This window comes from Phyllobates terribilis, unplaced genomic scaffold, assembly GCF_046119375.1.
Source record: "Phyllobates terribilis strain yellow unplaced genomic scaffold, ASM4611937v1 Scaffold_7__3_contigs__length_470593459, whole genome shotgun sequence".
NCBI classification, from domain to species: domain Eukaryota; kingdom Metazoa; phylum Chordata; class Amphibia; order Anura; family Dendrobatidae; genus Phyllobates; species Phyllobates terribilis.
In genome coordinates, this window is record NW_027362767.1 from 110036901 (window position 1) to 110054796 (window position 17896).

The window sequence follows — 17896 nt, forward strand, 5'->3', positions numbered from 1 at the left end:
CAGTGTGTGGATGCAGTGTAGTGTATATATGCAGTGTGTAGCAGTGTGTGGATGGAGTGCAGTGCATATATGCAGTGTGTAGCAGTGTGTGGATGGAGTGCAGTGTATATATGCAGTGTGTAGCAGTGTGCAGTGTATATATGCAGTGTGTAGCAGTGTGTGGATGGAGTGCAGTGTATATATGCAGTGTATATATGCAGTGTGTGGATGGAGTGCAGTGCATATATGCAGTGTGTAGCAGTGTGTGGATGGAGTGCAGTGCATATATGCAGTGTATAGCAGTGTGTGGATGGAGTGCAGTGTATATATGCAGTGTGTAACAGTGTGTGGATGGAGTGCAGTGTATATATGCAGTGTGTGGATGGAGTGCAGTGTATATATGCAGTGTATATATGCAGTGTGTGGATGGAGTGCAGTGTATATATGCAGTGTATATATGCAGTGTGTGGATGGAGTGCAGTGTATATATGCAGTGTATATATGCAGTGTGTGGCTGGAGTGCAGTGTATATATGCAGTGTGTGGATGGAGTGCAGTGTATATATGCAGTGTATATATGCAGTGTGTGGCTGGAGTGCAGTGTATATATGCAGTGTGTGGATGGAGTGCAGTGTATATATGCAGTGTGTGGATGGAGTGCAGTGTATATATGCAGTGTATATATGCAGTGTGTGGCTGGAGTGCAGTGTATATATGCAGTGTGTGGATGGAGTGCAGTGTATATATGCAGTGTATATATGCAGTGTGTGGCTGGAGTGCAGTGTATATATGCAGTGTGTGGATGGAGTGCAGTGTATATATGCAGTGTGTGGATGGAGTGCAGTGTATATATGCAGTGTGTGGATGGAGTGCAGTGTATATATGCAGTGTATATATGCAGTGTGTGGCTGGAGTGCAGTGTATATATGCAGTGTGTGGATGGAGTGCAGTGTATATATGCAGTGTGTAGCAGTGTGCAGTGTGTCCCTGGCTGTCACTAGTTGCAGGCGGCTGGCTCAGTAGTGGCGGCAGCTGATCACTAGGAGGATGGTGTGAGTGCTGAGTGCAGCAGCCCCGCTCTCCTCCGCTGTCTCTCTTCTCCTCCGCTCTGTCTCTTCTCCTCCTCTCCTCTCCTCTGTCTCGGGCTCTGTCTCTTCTCCTCCTCTCCTCCGTCTCGGGCTCTGTCTGTCTCCCCCTCCCCTCTTTCCCCGGGGTCTCAGTGCCGGATGGTGTGCGGGGCTCCCCGGGCAGGGGATGTGATCTGCCCGGGTTCAGTCACTCAGCGGTCGCCGCAATGATCAGGATCTTCCCGGACTTCAGCGTGCAGGTGACGGCGGCTCCAGGAGCTGGAGGGGCTCCTCCCGAGCCCGGGGCGGCCAGGAGCGGGGGCACCAACGGGAGCCACCCGCACAATGTGCCCGGGGTCAGCTCCTACCAGCAGCGGTGAGTAGGTGGCATCTCCGGGGTCAGGTGGCATCTGCTATTGTGCCTGTATGGGTGATGAGTTCTTCTGGGGTGGGGGGGGGGCTGCCTAGTTGGGAATGTGGTACCTCAGTCATTACACCCCCATCCTGCATCCCTGGCATCATCCCCGCCTGGTATATACATTGCTGGTGCCATTGCTTAAGGAAGCCTCCTACTGACAGGTCTGCTGAGCCGAATCTGGGGGGGGATGTCAGGCACTTGGCTATGGTGAGTTTATTGGGGGGGTCCCGGGCATGATTGTCCTCTGTAACATCACAACCAAAGTCATCTGCAAGCAGAAAGACTTAGATTAACTAGCTACCGGGCATTGTGTGAATGATGCCCAACCTGGGCTGGGTGATGAGGGCACCACACTGGCACAGGGATCTCCAGAAAGAGCCTGGAGCTGGATGGCAAGTTTATTACATCCAGTGCCCATTATGTGCCAGGGCTAGGACAGACTCACACAGAGTGGAGGGCAGCAAGACCCTCAAAGTTCTATCAGACCAGGTCTAGGATTATGCATGAATGGAACATGTGCATAGTGCAGTCCATGAGATACACACATGCATATATATATATATATATATATATATATATATATATATATATATATATATATATATATATAAATATATATACACAAACACACACACACAGTGAGTGGATGGGGTGCACATATACACACACACATATATATATACACACATACCTATATACATATATATATACATATATACACATATAGATATACACACACACATATATATCATATCTTAGGAACTAGTTGGTATATGGCGTGCACTTATTCTGTATGTATTTGTCTAGGCAGTTTTTTATATAAGACGGATGTGTTAATATGTATATAACAGGGATATTCTATAGGAGGAGGTTTATCTGCTGCACATTGATAGCTTTCCATTTGCTCAGAAAAAAAACTACTTTCCATGCCTTGTACTGCTCTGTGCCCTCCAGTCATGAGTCTCCTATATTACTATTACCTTTTTCCATTTCTACATTTAAGTAAAAATTAGTAGAATTAAGTGACCCCACATAATATAATGCAATATGATGTAAATCCCATTGTGTATGTCTCCTTTATATAGAGCTGGGATTGAATAGTGTACATCCATTTGAAAGTTTCTGCACCTGTCTGTAAGCTTTATCCATCACTATATGTGGCTGTCACTGTCTGTGAGCGTCATTAAATCCACCTTGTTCTTCCTGGACCCTTGCTGGAGTGTGAGCTACACTTTGTAATAGTCCATTATAACATATGTGGCATGTCTTCATAGTCTATAGAAGTTATGAATATGAGGACGACTGAGGAGTGTGGGCACATATAGCCTTGAATGTCACACATGTATAGAAACCCTTCATGGTGAGGTTATATAGGCTGGACACTAGTTATTTATTTATTTATATTATATGTACTGTGTTCATATAAATATTTACACAAAGTTTCCTGCTAAGTTCTGTAGACAGGATTTACTTTGTGTATGTCTTATATACACACATATATATATATATATATATATATATATATATATATATATATATTGTACATTGCATATATACATTGTGTATATATATATATATATATATATATATATATATATATACCTGTTACATTGTATTGTATATTACTAGAAGGATGAATTATCAAGCATAGCTGCGAGTAGGAACATAAGTGTAGGACTAAGTTATCATTGCGAAATGCTATAAACTTTGTTAAACTGATTTTTAACCTTTTGGATGAATTATATGAATGGGCGTACAAAAGATATGATAGTAGTAATTTTATATATATATATATATATATATACATATATATATAATTTTTATTTTTTTATTTTTTTTAATATATTGAGCAGACCAGATATGTGACAAAAAAGAAAAACTCAGAAGGCATATCTGAAGTATATAATTATATATGATGTGTAAAATTTAGACTATATATATGTGTGCATATAGATATATACTGTATATATATATATATATATATATACACATTCCCATCTGAATTGTGCAAGTCTCGGCTGTACATTTCTATTAGAGCTTTCTATCTGATTCCTAGTTGTTGGCCTATTATGAGCAATTTCTAAAGCATTGCGAATATCTCTCCATCCCAATCTCTGGATGTGATTGAAGCTCTAATACTTTGCAAGCCGTGTCCTTCAGAGGTGGATGAGAATTGGAAATCAGCAGGGGTTAATCATATTCCTCTCTCTACCCGCACCTTGTTTATCAGAACATATGGAAATGGCCTGTCACTCCCCAAAGTGCTAGGGATCAGTCACAGGATTGGGACGAGGGAAGGAGGGGGAGCAGAGGTCAGCCAGGAAAGACAATAAGACATTGATTTCAACGCAGAGCTTGCAATCGAACATTGTAATCTCACTAACCAAAAAAAAAAAAAAAAAGAAATCACCCTATAAAAATTTATTACGATGGCTCATAACTCGACGTTGATACACGGTACTGTAAATCCAGGTGTCTAAAGGTCTGATATCAAACGGGAATATTTTCCATTACTGATTTTTCGCTTTTTCATGTTCTGTTTTTCGCTGGGTCTGAGTTAGTCACTACTTGTTTTCAACAATACAAAATATCAGATTTATCAAGTAATGTATCACAGTAAAACCCAAAGCCCAGCTCATATGTTAACTTTATTTATACGTATTTTCTTTAGTTTCTATTCAGTTTTAAGTGAAAACAATATGGCATTTCATGATTACGTTTTTTTTGCCGCAAGCACATGAAAGATATTTTTACCATGCGTAACCTTTATTTCATTGTTTTTTTTTTTTATTTAGAAATGTTCAAGGAAGACAATTCATATTGTCACATTTTCTTTTTTTTCTTCTTTTTCGTAGCATATGCTATGGGTTTAAAGGCATTCCTACAGCAGGCAAGCCTTCTTCACACATCACTGCAGCATCTTTTCAAAGGAAAATAGCAATACTCTTTTCGCTAACGCTGATTACAGAAGCGATCATAATCCTGATTACATTAACCCCTTTATGGCCTACACAGATAGGATCACAAAGTGAGCGGAGTGGCTGATGAATGTGGAAAAAAAAAAAGGCCAAACAGACTGTGGAGAATTACAGCTAGAAACCTAGTAAGCACAGGACAGACAAAAATCATACATATTTTTACGTAATTGAAAATATTATATTCTGCCTATGTGTGTATATATATATATATATATATATATATATATATACATACTTTGGATTTTTGGATTTCCCTATAAATCATTGCTATTCAAGCTTTAATATTGCTCTTAGTATATTGTATGTTCATTTATTCCATTAGTGAACACTATTTCTGTTGACTCTGAACATATATTAGGATTCGACCTAAACTAAAATCCGAAATGAGGGAATTTCACAGTCATACCACTGTCATTAATGGAGATGCCTTATAAAGGTTATTTTATAAATGTAATTAAATCTAACAATATATTTGTATGTTCCTTGAATATTGTCTAAGGCATCTTCATTCATTTATTCAGAACGTAACTATTAGTAGCAATGTTTCAATATTACGACCATGGATTAGACACAGGTCAGACATATACTTTTATCAGTCACATCAGTAGTAACAGATGTCTTATGCGTCAGGTTTTTATATATGTAGCCATTGGATCATGTGCTGCACGGAGGCGAACATATATCACTAAAAGCCAAAATAGACGAAAAAGAACTAGTTTAGAAATGTTACCATCTAATATTTACTAGAAGACAGAGAAATTGTCTAAGTATCCAACTTTCAAATATCTGTAAAATATGACCTTGACCTTGCTGCTTGGGTCAAAACATGGGTTAATTTAATAAATAAGTAAAAAGCCAGTCGGAAAGGGATAAAATGTTTAGTGCAAGAAAGCAAAGTGGCGTGCACATCGTGTATATATCATTTACGTTAAGATCAATATATGGCTCTTCTTTATGAGCAGCCTGAAAGACGCGCAGAAATATCAATGCGCTAGGTAATTATACTTTTTATAAACCTAATATTTTTTAACTCTGCAATTATAATGTTTGACGGATGGCTACTAAACGGAAGGGGCCTCCCTATGAAATGAAGAAAATAAATTCAGCTGCTTGCAGATATATTCTGCCAGCTATGTAGTGTTACAATGTGCACAAGTTGTATGACGATATATGTATATTTATTGCACAACTATATGTACTAGATGCAGTTAAAAATACAGAGTATGTCTCATTTTCTTGAAGATGGTTGGTGCCGTAATCAATTCTGGCTCTCGTTTACAGGACTGTATACATAGGCAATATATAGGGTATATAGAGTTGACGACTGGAGGCAGCGCTGACCTGTAATTTGGCTTAATGACAGACATCATTCTCATAGTAACAACACATAGTATTAGGAATAGGAGCATTTCCTGGCAGATGACTTTAGGACAATGGAATTGGCATGGATATATTAAATTGTGTCTAGCCCTTTAAAGCGCACAATAGTAAAATGCTGCACACAGTATACATTGAATTACTAGCAAATAATTGAATCAGTGAGTTTGCCACCCTGTACAGCACAGAAAGGAGGCTGAGCAGCCAGTGTTTGCTTTCAGAAGAGCCCCGAAATTCAATTATTCTTCAGGCAATCTACTTGTACTACCATTACTTTAGAAGCCAGCTGTCCAACCCTTTTGCTGTCAAAGCAGCCCCCAGCTCTTTTGCCGGATAACGTGAGGCCGATTCACCTGGTGCGTAAAGAGTTAACCCATCAATGGCATTGCCCTGTATCTTGGCAGACGTAGCTTCCAGCATCACCTATCAACTCTGCTCGATAAGCCAGAGAGGGGAGGGCTTCTACCCAGGGCCGGAGCGAGGGGAACGTCAGCCCCTGTAATTGGAAGATGTAAAACACTGTGTGATCAGTATTGGTTTATTGACATGTCCAAGGATTTTAGCTTCTATTGTGACCTCCTATTTATTTATTTATTTATTTATTTTTTTGCTGTCAGGTCCACACACAAGTATAGATTTATTGGTAATTCATAAATGGAATATATATCATATCTATCATAAGCGTGCCCATGTGAGGTGCGTCCATGTAAGGAGCACATATATAGGGGCACAAACATTCTTGATTTACACTTCTCTTTATTGCATGCTGACGACTCTAGGAAAAATTAGAAAAACGGTATTATGTTTACCTGAAAACACAACCGTCTATGTTTCTGCCATCATCATCATCATCATTAGCCTTTATATATAGAAAGCTGATAAGCCCCCCTAGCAGTCTACACACATGAAAAACTATGGCAGATTTTGCATTAACCTGCTTACTTTCCTATCCAGTGTGGTATTATTATAAAGGCAGTGGTTATTGTGTGGCGGCTGGAATTTCTTCTGTGTATCTATATAATGTAGCAAAAATAAATTCTATATGTATCACATCCCAGCGGATGGAAGTGATGGAAACAACAGGGTGGTCATATTGGCGTTTTCTTCTTATAGTTGGCGTCATTGTACATCACTTGTCTATTAAAACACCCTGTTGTCTCAGTTTGTGCAACAAGAATATGTAATGCCACTCCGCTGTACGGAAAGATCAGGATATTCCATGTAGTATAAGCTCTAATATCAGTTCAATCCCGCCGATACCAGGAAATGCCAATCAGCACTGAACGCGGGGAACAGCAATGACAAGACTAAGGTGATTACACTTGGATTGCACAGGAATGGACTATAACAGGTCTCGGTAGATGCTTTATGTTATGATGGATGACATTGTGGGATGTGAGATCAGAGAACTATGCTGGCCCATCAACTTTCCCTTGTACACAAGAACATCTATTCCACCAACACTGGTTATAACACCCTAATCTTATTAGATGTCTTATGCATCTTACAGCGGGAATCTTATGTCTGTATATTATGGATAAATGTGTTTTTTTAAGGTTGCTAGATGAACTTGCATTTAGTGTGGTCTTTCTATGATCATTGATGCATGTCTACATACTGTATATTTCATCTATATTATTGTATAACTAGTCACCCTGGTATAGAACCATTAGACATCACAATTTGTCATTACGATGTTGGTATAGAGCAGAAGAATGGGTATATGAAGGAGTAAGGTGGGTAACAAGGGTATTAAGAGGTATAGGCGTGGCATTAAGACATATTGGAAAAATATCTTCAGCTCTGTAGTATCCTAATAGTTTAACAGACTTCATGTTTTTCATAAAATCATAGAATGAGTCAAAAAGGACCTCCAGGGTCATCGTGTGCCTCAATGGAAGATTCACTAAACCATCTCAGACAGATGTCTGTCCATCCCCTATTTGAAGACTTCCATTGAAGGAGAACTCACCACCCATAGAATAAGTTGGAAGGGACCTCTAGGGTCATCATGTCCCTCAATGGAGGATTCACTAAACCATCTCGGATAGATGTCTGCCCAGCCTGTGTTTGAAGACTTCCATTGAAGGAGAACTCACCACCCATAGAATGAGTTGTAAGGGACCTCTAGGGTCATCATGTCCCTCAATGGAGGATTCACTAAACCATCTCGGACAGATGTCTGCCCAGCCTGTGTTTGAAGACTTCCATTGAAGGAGAACTCACCACCCATAGAATGAGTTGGAAGGGACCTCTTGGATCATCATGTCACTCAATGGAGGATTCACTAAACCATCTCGGACAGATGTCTGACCAGCCTGTGTTTGAAGACTTCCATTGAAGGAGAACTCACCACCTCTCATGGACGCCTCATTGATCACCCTCACTGTCATAAAGTTTTTTGCTAATATTTAATCTGTATCTTCTTATTTTCCTATATCTTATTTTCAAATAATATAGAATTGTTCACGTTCTAAAACTGAAAATATTTTTCATCAAATGTAAAAGTAAAGGGCTTCTCCTGCCAATAAAAAATGTTTTTTTTTACAAAGCACTTTGAAGGTAATAACAAAAGATCCTCAGACTTCTCTGATCCCAGTGGTCTTTGTACTTACTGCTCCAGCGATGGCATCCCAACATGTGACCGCTACTGGCCATCACAAGCTGTAGCGGTTCACTGGATACTAGCGGTTAATTGCACTCTAGTAGGGAACATATACAGTTATATGGCATCGCAATAGATATTTGATGAAAGGTAAAGGACTTTCAAGAATTTTAACATTTTGAAGAAATTACATGGCTCAGTAATAATCTCAAGAAGTGCTTTCATCTGGCACACCAAACATACAGTATGTGCCGCACCATGCCATTTTATATTAGTATGCGGAATATAGCAAAATAATGTTTCCACACAATGTACTGCAGGTTTGTAAAAATAGCTTAGATAATCCCACCACAGCTTTATTTTTCAATATATAATATATAATATATATATATGCAGTGCCTTGAAAAGTATTCAAACGCTGTGAACTTTTCCACATTTTTTCACATTACACACAGAAATTTCAATGTATTTTATTGGTATTTTATGTGATACTAACACACAGTAGCAAGTATTTGTGAAGAGTAAAGGAAATGTTACATGGTTTTCTAAATATTTGAAAAATCTAAATCTGAAAATTGTGACGTGCATTTGTATTCAGCACCCCTTAGTCAATACTTTGTAGGAACACATTTCGCTGCAATTACTGCTGCAAGTCTTTGGGGTCTGTTTCTACCAGCTTTGCACATCTAGAGTCTGAAAGTTTTGCCCCTTCTTCTTTGCAAACTAGCTTTCGCTCAGTGTCATTAGATGGAGGCGTCTGTAAACAGCAATTTTCACGGCTTGCCACATAGTCTCTATGGGATTTAAGTCTGGACTGTGATTGGGCCGTTCACACACATGAATATGCTTTGGTCTAAACCATCCATTGTAGCTCTGACAGTATGTTTAGGGTCGCTGTCCTGCTGGAAAGTGAACCTACATCCCAGTCTCAAGACTTTTGCAGCCTCAAACAGGTTTTCCTCCAGGATTGCCCTTCCATCTTCCCATCAACTCTGACCAGTTTCCCTGTTCCTGCTGAAGAAAAGCATCCCCACAGCCTGAGGCTGCCACCATGTTTAACGGTGTTGAAGGTGTTTTAAGCGTGATGTATTAGTTTTCTGTCACACATAGCATTTTGCATTTAGCTCAAAAAGTTGTAGTTTGGTCTCATCTGACCAGAGCACCATTTTCCACATGCTAGCAGTGTCCCCTACATGGCTTTTTGTAAACTGCAAACGGGACTTGTTATAGCTTACTTTCAATAATGGCTTTCTTCTCGCCAGTCTTCCATAAAGGCCAGATTTGTGGAGTTTACAACTAATAGTTATCCTGGGGACAGATTCTCCCACCTGAGCTGTGGATCTCTGCAGCTCATCCAGAGTGACCATGGGACTCTTGGCTGTTTCTCTAATTAGTGTCCATGCTTGGGATGTCAGTTCAGGTGGACCGAATAAAGAGAAAATTTCAGCTCACCCCTGAGATGTAATCCAAGTCTGGCATGGAGCACGGAGTCCTCGCTGCTGCACAGCGCCTGGGTCAATAAGGAAGTGAAGATGGATCCAGCTCAACACACCAGGCAATTGATTAAAATTCAACAATCTTTATTGGCAAATCCTTTTAAAAATTTGTAGAAAAAACAAAAAATGGACATCTCAGACGACAAAGCATATATTATGGGGTGGTGTGTATAAAAAATGCCATACACACCACCCCATAATATATGCTTTGTCGTCTGAGATGTCCATTTTTTGTTTTTTCTACAAATTTTTAAAAGGATTTGCCAATAAAGATTGTTGAATTTTAATCAATTGCCTGGTGTGTTGAGCTGGATCCATCTTCACTTCCTCAGTTCAGGTGGACCGCCATGTCCTAGTAGGTTTGAAGTTGTGCCATTATATTTTTGGATGACAAATTGAAGTGCTTTGTAAGATGTTCAAAGCTAGGGCTATTTTTATTTACTCTAACTCTGCTTTACTCTTCTCCACAACTTTATCCCTGACCTGTCTGGTGTGCTCCTTGATTTTCATGATGCTGTTTGATCCCTAATAATCTCACACAAACCACTGAGGCCTTCACAGAACAGCTGTAGTTATACGGAAAATAAATTACAGACGTGGACTCAATTTACTAATTATGTGATTTCTGGAGGCAATTGGTCACTCAGGATTTTATTTAGGGGTATCAGACTACAGGGGGCTGAATACAAATGTATCTCACAATTTTCAGATATATATTTTTAAAATATTTAGAAAAACATGAATCATTTCCTTTACACTTCACAAATACCTGCTACATTGTGTTGGTCTATCACATAAATCCCAATAAAATACATTTAAGTTTGTGGGTGTAACGTGAAAAAATGTGAAAAAGTTCACAAGGTAGGAATACTTTTTAAAGGCATTATATATATTTCCATTCAATCGTATAGAAACTATGAAACTTTTTACGTATATATCCAATTTGCGGAAAAATGTCACTGTCTGCAAATGTTCAGAAACTTCAGTAATCAAAAAATCTATAACAGCAATAGGCCATTTAGATAATCCAATAATTGGGAAACAAGCTTTTGTAGAAACACGTATGAATGCCCGTACTTATTGGCTCGTCTAAATGGGCCATTAAATGTCATCTTTCTTGGCAGCGCATCGTCCTGTGTAAACAGTTATGATAGTGGCAGCATGATATTCTATGGGCACAGAACGATCGTATTAACAATCGTTCTCTATGAGTAGAACATTGTTCGGCCTAACAGACAGGTAAACAACTGCTGGTTGTCTTGTATATAGCTTGTATATAGGTGGTCGTTTAATGACATGGATTGTGCCGTGTAAAGAAAACCGGATGGGTTGGAGGGAGATGCAGCTGCAGGTTCCCACTCACTGTTTTAGGGAGAGAGATGATGGAGAATTGTAGGGTAGTCATATGAATAAATCATGCCAGATAGATCCTCCTTTTGTGCAAACATGGAGGAAAACAATTTTTTCGGGAACCAGTAAGGAATTGAAAGAGAACTGAATATGGCACTGTAGACTGGCTACATGACTCTACATACAGAGCTGTCTTGTTGTAACAAATTTTAATGACCATATTATTAGTCAGTAGATCATACTTAGGTCATGTTGGTGACGTGCATACAATATAGACTTTCTAGAAGTTGGTAAATAAATCTCAGCTGAGTTTGGTTGGGCGTATATACAGCAGCAAATGCTCCAATGTGGAAACACCTCATGATGGAAAATTGGCAAAATTATATCCAATACAGGAAAACAACAACATGAGAACGACAACAACACAACTCTCTCTCTTGTCCTGGTAATATTCGTGAAGTGGATAGAAATCATAGACAATTGCCTAGACATTGTAGTATTATTATATGTAAGGTTTTGTGCGCACGTTTAGTATTTGCAACAGATTTTTATGTCCCAAAATGTGTTGGCAGGTAAAACGCTGTGTACAATATGCACATTTTTAGTTTTTGATGTGTTGGTGCTTGCATTTTTTTCCCATTCATTGTATGGGTGAAAAATGCTTCAAAAAGCGCTAAAAGAATTGATCTGCTGCAGATTAGAAAAAAAATTTTGATGGTGCAAATCCACAAGGAAGGAATGATCAGCGTGGGCAGAATATTTCAGAAATGTCTTTTACTTTGGTGGTATGGAAAAGTGCAGGGTATGTTACCCTTGAAAAACATGCGGCAGTGTATAAGCCCTCATAAAAAGTTTCAGATTTTGCAGTCCTTAAAGAGGTTGGCCACTTCTTTTACATTCATGGTCTATCCTTACGATAGGTCATCAATGTCTGATCTGCCGGGGTCCGACACTCGGCACCCCCCGCCGACCAGATGTTATTGATGTTGGACCCCGGACGATCAGACATTGATGGCCTATCCAAAGGATAGGCCATCAGTGTAAAAGTAGTGGACATCCTCTTTAAGCTTTACTGTAAAAAAAAAATCTGTATTTATCTAGTAGATGAGAGGACCATCAATTTAGGTGAGAATAGGGTAGCTTAAAAATTCAGTATTGCTCATACCATGAGTTACATTAGGGAAATAGTGAAATGTAATTTGGCCACACTAAGAGCAATGTCTGCTGATTATATGTGTAAGTTCCTAGTTTAAAATAGGACAGTTAAGAAGTCCAACATTACAGCTATTCTAATTACCATTGACTTCTTAATTAATATTATTGACTTCTGAATTTATCTTGACCCCAAGGTTGGGGTTACGTGTGTCACATCATGTTGCAGTGGCTTTGCAGTTACACTAACATTGACAAAATGTTTCCCTTGTTCCCTTTAACCTAAAATGATAAAGAGATCATGTGCGTCTAAGTATAATATTTGTATCTGTAATTATTAATATGTACAATAACAAAATATTAATGCAGTGGTAAAAATCACTGAACAATATTTCCATGTAAATACTTGCCACATATTAGTAAATGAGTCAGAATTGTCAGCAGTTTGTATTTAATTATTTATTTTATACTTTTTTGTTTTGTTGTGGTGGCCGGCTTTGTAAAAGTGACAAGAGGAAGTGCAGCCATATTGGTTGTCACATTTCTCTAAACAACTGATGGCGTATTGGAGTATTGTTACTGGTTGAACAATCAGACATCAAGACAGCTAAATGTCTTCTGAATGTTGCGTCTGGAAGGCTGGCGGTACATCTCATTCTACCTATGGGTGGAGAAAACCAATTCCCGTGTATCTCATTCCATGCCACAAGTAGCAGTGATGTCAAACCTAAGGGTATGTTCACACTAGACGAATACAATGTGGATTTTCTATTCCAATTTTCTTGGCAGAAATTATAGAATTACAGTAGAAGCAAAGTGTGCGAATTGTTACTAATTTCACCAGTGCACTGCAAAATAATTTGTGCGGGATTTGTCCTCCTGTGCGGATTTTATATTTGAAATAAGTCCATTTATGTTGCAGATTTTCACCGCTGATTTTAATAAGGGGTGAAATTTGCAGTGAATCAGAGAAATCTCTGTGAAAGTATAATTTAGGATACAGCAGTGTTCAAAATAATTGCAGTGTGTTCATAAACATGAGTTAAGCACAAAATCTTTATACCAGCTTTTATTTCCTGCATTGGGAACATTGCACACTGTTTTCTAATTAAAAACATGAAGAGAAATATATATAATTTTTAACTACTTTACAGAAAATAACAAAAACTGAACATTGGGCTGTTCTAAAAAATACCAGTGTCTGCATTTGTCTTTACAAACTCACAATATGTACTGCCCTTTTTTTGAGGATTTAGCTTTACTGTGAATCAGTAACCTAATATTTAGTTGTATAACCACAGTTTTTTAGAACTGCTTCACATCTATGTTGCATAGAGTCAACCAACCTTTGGCACTTTTCATCTGTTATTCTAGCCCAGGATGCTTTGACTACATCCCACAATTTTTTGGCATTTGTTGGCTTTGGCTCAGAAATGCCATTTTTGATGTCACCCCACAAGTGTTCTATCGGACTAAGGTCCGGGGATTGGGCTGGTCACTCCATAACCTCAATATTGTTGGACTGGAACCAAGATTTTGCTTGTTTATTGGTGTAGTTAGGGTCGTTGTCTTGTTGAAACACCCATTTCAAGGGCAAATCTTCAGGCAACAAGACCTCTTCAAGTATTTTAATATATGCAAACTGGTCCATGATCCCTGGTATGGTAAATAGGTCCGGCACCATAGTAAGAGAAACATGCCCATATTATGATGCTGGCACCACCATGGCTCAGTGTCTTCAGAGTGTACTGTGGCTTGAATGCAGAGTTTGGGGGTCTCTGATGAACTGTATGCGGCCCTTGGACCCAAAAAGAGCAATTTTACTTTCATCAGTCCACAGTGTTTCTCCATTTCTCTTTAGGCCAGTTGATGTGTTCTTTGGCAAATTGCATCCGCTTCAGTAAATGTTTTTTTTTTTAACAGTGGAACTTTGCGGTGACTTCTTGCTAAAAGATTAGCTTCACACAGGCGTCTTCTAACTGTCACAGTAGTCACAGGTAACTTGAGACTGTCTTTTATCATCCTGGAGCTGATCACTGGCTGAGCCTTTGCCATTCTGGCTATTCTTCCATCCATTCGGATGGTAGTCTTCCTTTTTCTTCCACATCTCTCTGGTTTTGTTTTCCATTTTAAAGCATTGGAGATCATTTTTGCTGAACAGCCGATCATTGTCTGCACTACTGTATAAGTTTTACCCTCTCAATCAACTTTTTAATCAAAGTATGCTGTTCTTCTGAACAATGTCTTGAACGACCCATATTTCTCAGGCTTTCAAGGAGAAATGCATGTACAACATGTGCTGGCTTCACCCTTAAATAAGGGCCACCTGATTCACACCTGTCTCTTCACAGAATGATTGACCTCACTAACTGAACTCCACACTGCTATTATTTTGAACACACCCCCGTACAATAAATTATTGAAATAAACAGACTCAAAAACCTGCAGACTATGAATGCGGAGTCTTGTGGTTTACTTAGAATCTACTTCACCAACCAGTAAATTGTTTGACATGTGGTGATATAATTTATATCAAAAACAGTGATTCATCTGGTTAGTCATATTGGACTGCTATTATTTTGGCACTACTGTATGTTCACATGTGCGTTTCCATCATGGACTTCTCCTAAAATAAGTGCTGCAGAATAACTTGGCGCTATATAAATAACATTATTTTCAAAAATCACTATTAAAATGACAGACTTCATTAAAGACATCCATTGGACTCTATTTAAATAAATGGAACCCACATCTATTTTGAGACCGGTTCCCTCTCAAACACCATGCCGTAGTATACCCACTGTGTTGATTAACAGATCCTAAACTAAAAACTCAGCCATGTGCATGCGCAGTGTCACTGCAGGAGCTGAGTGTGCTCTTTCCGGTCTGCTGCGGCAGCTCGCTACACTGATCAGTAAAAGTGTAGCGACCCAGTGGCCCCAGATAGGGGAGAGGTGGGTATGTGTGCACCCTTTCGACTCCTGCAGTGTCGGGGTGTATATGCAAAGTTGAGTTTTCAGTTAAAGCAGCGCTCGCTTATCCAATCAAGAAAGGGAGAGGCATAATAATTGAAGAGTAAAATAGTTCACTGAGCGCTTAGCCACACCAAGAGTGCTCCGAGCACTAATTTTCATAATGAATAAAGATAGTATTCTGGATAACAATATCTGAGAAAACTGGACTACAGCAATGATCTTTATGTGGGCCAAGTCCCTTATATGACTAGCTGCTTAGTTTAAATTGCATTTTTGGGGGGACAGATTGTCTTTAACTAGCAGGGACCTGGCTTGTAAATTTTTAGAATTGGGTTAGCAAAAAATGGCCAGCACACTGATACCATCCTAGTTGCATCTGTGTGCTATCCATTTTTCATAGACTGGTCGCTAAGGGAAGCTTGCTATATATTTTTTTCTGCATATGAGAAATATGATTACAGTATCGCATTGTCAGTGCCAAGGGCCCACTAGTACCACTGACTTTGTGGGCCCACTGTTCAGCTATATATAATCATTACCCACAGACGGAAGAGGGCCCCTGTGCAAGAACAGTACATGGGCCCCCTTTTGTGTCTGTGACAGGACTTACCGTACTTGCAGATTTGGAGGTGGTAGTAGCCCCCTGTGCGGCTACACACTTTGCACCAATTACATATCTGCCCCTGCATTACCCTCATTCACAAATGTAATTATGTTTCTATATGATAACAAACTAGGTAGTTTGTAATTGAATGATGAGACGCTGCCCTTATCTGCACATACAAGTGCTTCTCACTAAATTAGAATATCATCAAAAAGTTAATTTATTTCAGCTCTTCAGTATATATATTATATAGAGTCATTACAGAGTGATTTATTTCAAGTGTTTATTTCTGTTAATGTTGATGATTATGGCTTACAGCCAATGAAAACACAAAAGTCATTATCTCAGTAAATTAGAATAATTAATAAAAACACCTGCAAAGGCTTCCGATGCGTTTAAAAAGGTCCTTAGACTGTTTCAGTAGGCTCCACAATCATGGGGAAGACTGCTGACTTGACAGATGTCCAGAAGGCAGTCATTGACACACTCCACAAGGAGGGTAAGCCACAAAAGGTCATTGCTAAAGAAGCTGGCTGTTCACAGAGTGCTGTATCCAAGCATATTAATGGAAAGTTGAGTGGAAGGAAAAAAGTGTGATAGAAAAAGGTGCACAAGCAACCGGGATAACCGCAGCCTTGAAAGGATTGTTAAGAAAAGGTCATCCAAAAATTTGGGGAAGATTTACAAGGAGTGGACTGCTACTGGAGTCATTGCTTCAAGAGCCAGCACACACAGACATATCCAGGACATGGGCTACAAGTGACGCATTCCTTGTGTCAAGCCACTCATGACCAATAGACAACGGCAGAAGCGTCTTACCTGGGCCAAGGAGAAAAAGACCTGGACTTTTGCTCAGTGGTCCAAGGTGTTGTTTTCAAATGAAAGTAAATTTTGCATTTCATTTGGAAATCAAGGTCCCAGAGTCTGGAGGAAGAGTGGAGAGGTCACAATCCAAGCTGCTGGAGGTCTAGTGTGAAGTTTCCACAATCAGTGATGGTTTGGGGAGCCATGTCATCTGCTGGTGTAGGTCCACTGTGTTTTATCAAGACCAAAGTCAGAGCAGCCGTCGACCTGGAAATTTTAGAGCACTTCATGTTTCCCTCTGCCGACAAGCTTTTTGGAGATGGAAATGTCATTCTCCAGCAGGACTTGGCCCCTGTCCACACTGCCAAAAGTACCAATACCTGGTTTACACACAACAGTATCACTGTGCTTGATTGGCCAGCAAACTCGCCTGACCTTACCCCCATAGAGAATCTATGGGGTATTGTCAAGAGGAAGATGAGACACCAGACCCAACAATGCAGACGAGCTGAAGGCTGCTATCAAAGCAACCAGGGCTTCCATAACACTTCAGCAGTGCCACAGGCTGATCGCCTCCATGCCACATTGCCGCATTGATGCAGTAATTGATGCCGGAGGAGCCCCGACCAAGTACTGAGTGCATTTACTGAACATACATTTCAGTAGGAAAACATTTCGGATTTTAAAAACATTTTTCAAGCTGTTGACTTGAAATAGATCACTCTGTGTGTAATGACTCTATATAATATAGGAGTTTCACTTTTTGTATTGAAGAACTGAAATAGAATATCATAAAAAAGTTAATTTAATTTTGTGAGAAGCACTTGTAGTGAATAAAGTCTATTGTGCCAACTAGTGCTCATATATATGGGGTGGGGGCCCACTTCCGCACAGGGGCCAACCGAGGGCATTCACCTGCTCCCTTGTGGACCAGTCTGAGCCTGTACGAAAAACACAATGATGGTAGAAATTAGGCTGAAAAAAAACAGATCCAGCACGATGATGAAAATTGGGCCAAATTTTGCATACAAGAAAAATCACTAAATGTGTGAACTCGGCCTAAGGGTGCATTCACACAACAGTATTGTAGAG

At 39.5% G+C, this 17896-nt stretch overlaps 1 protein-coding gene across 5 annotated transcripts in view; it reads left to right on the top strand.

Annotated features, from left to right (window-relative positions):
• The first annotated feature begins 1005 nt into the window (after window positions 1–1005).
• NPAS3 (neuronal PAS domain protein 3) overlaps window positions 1006–17896 on the top strand; it is a 788102-nt gene continuing 771211 nt past the window's right edge. For 2 of the 5 annotated variants that reach the window (XM_073639080.1, XM_073639082.1), the window contains exon 1: window positions 1006–1421. In XM_073639080.1, the coding sequence (XP_073495181.1) occupies window positions 1273–1421 (149 nt within the window). In that variant the 5' untranslated portion in view covers window positions 1006–1272. Of the gene's footprint in view, window positions 1422–1537; window positions 1671–17896 lie in introns of those variants that run through there. The other 3 variants (XM_073639081.1, XM_073639084.1, XM_073639086.1) reach the window with 3 other exon arrangements.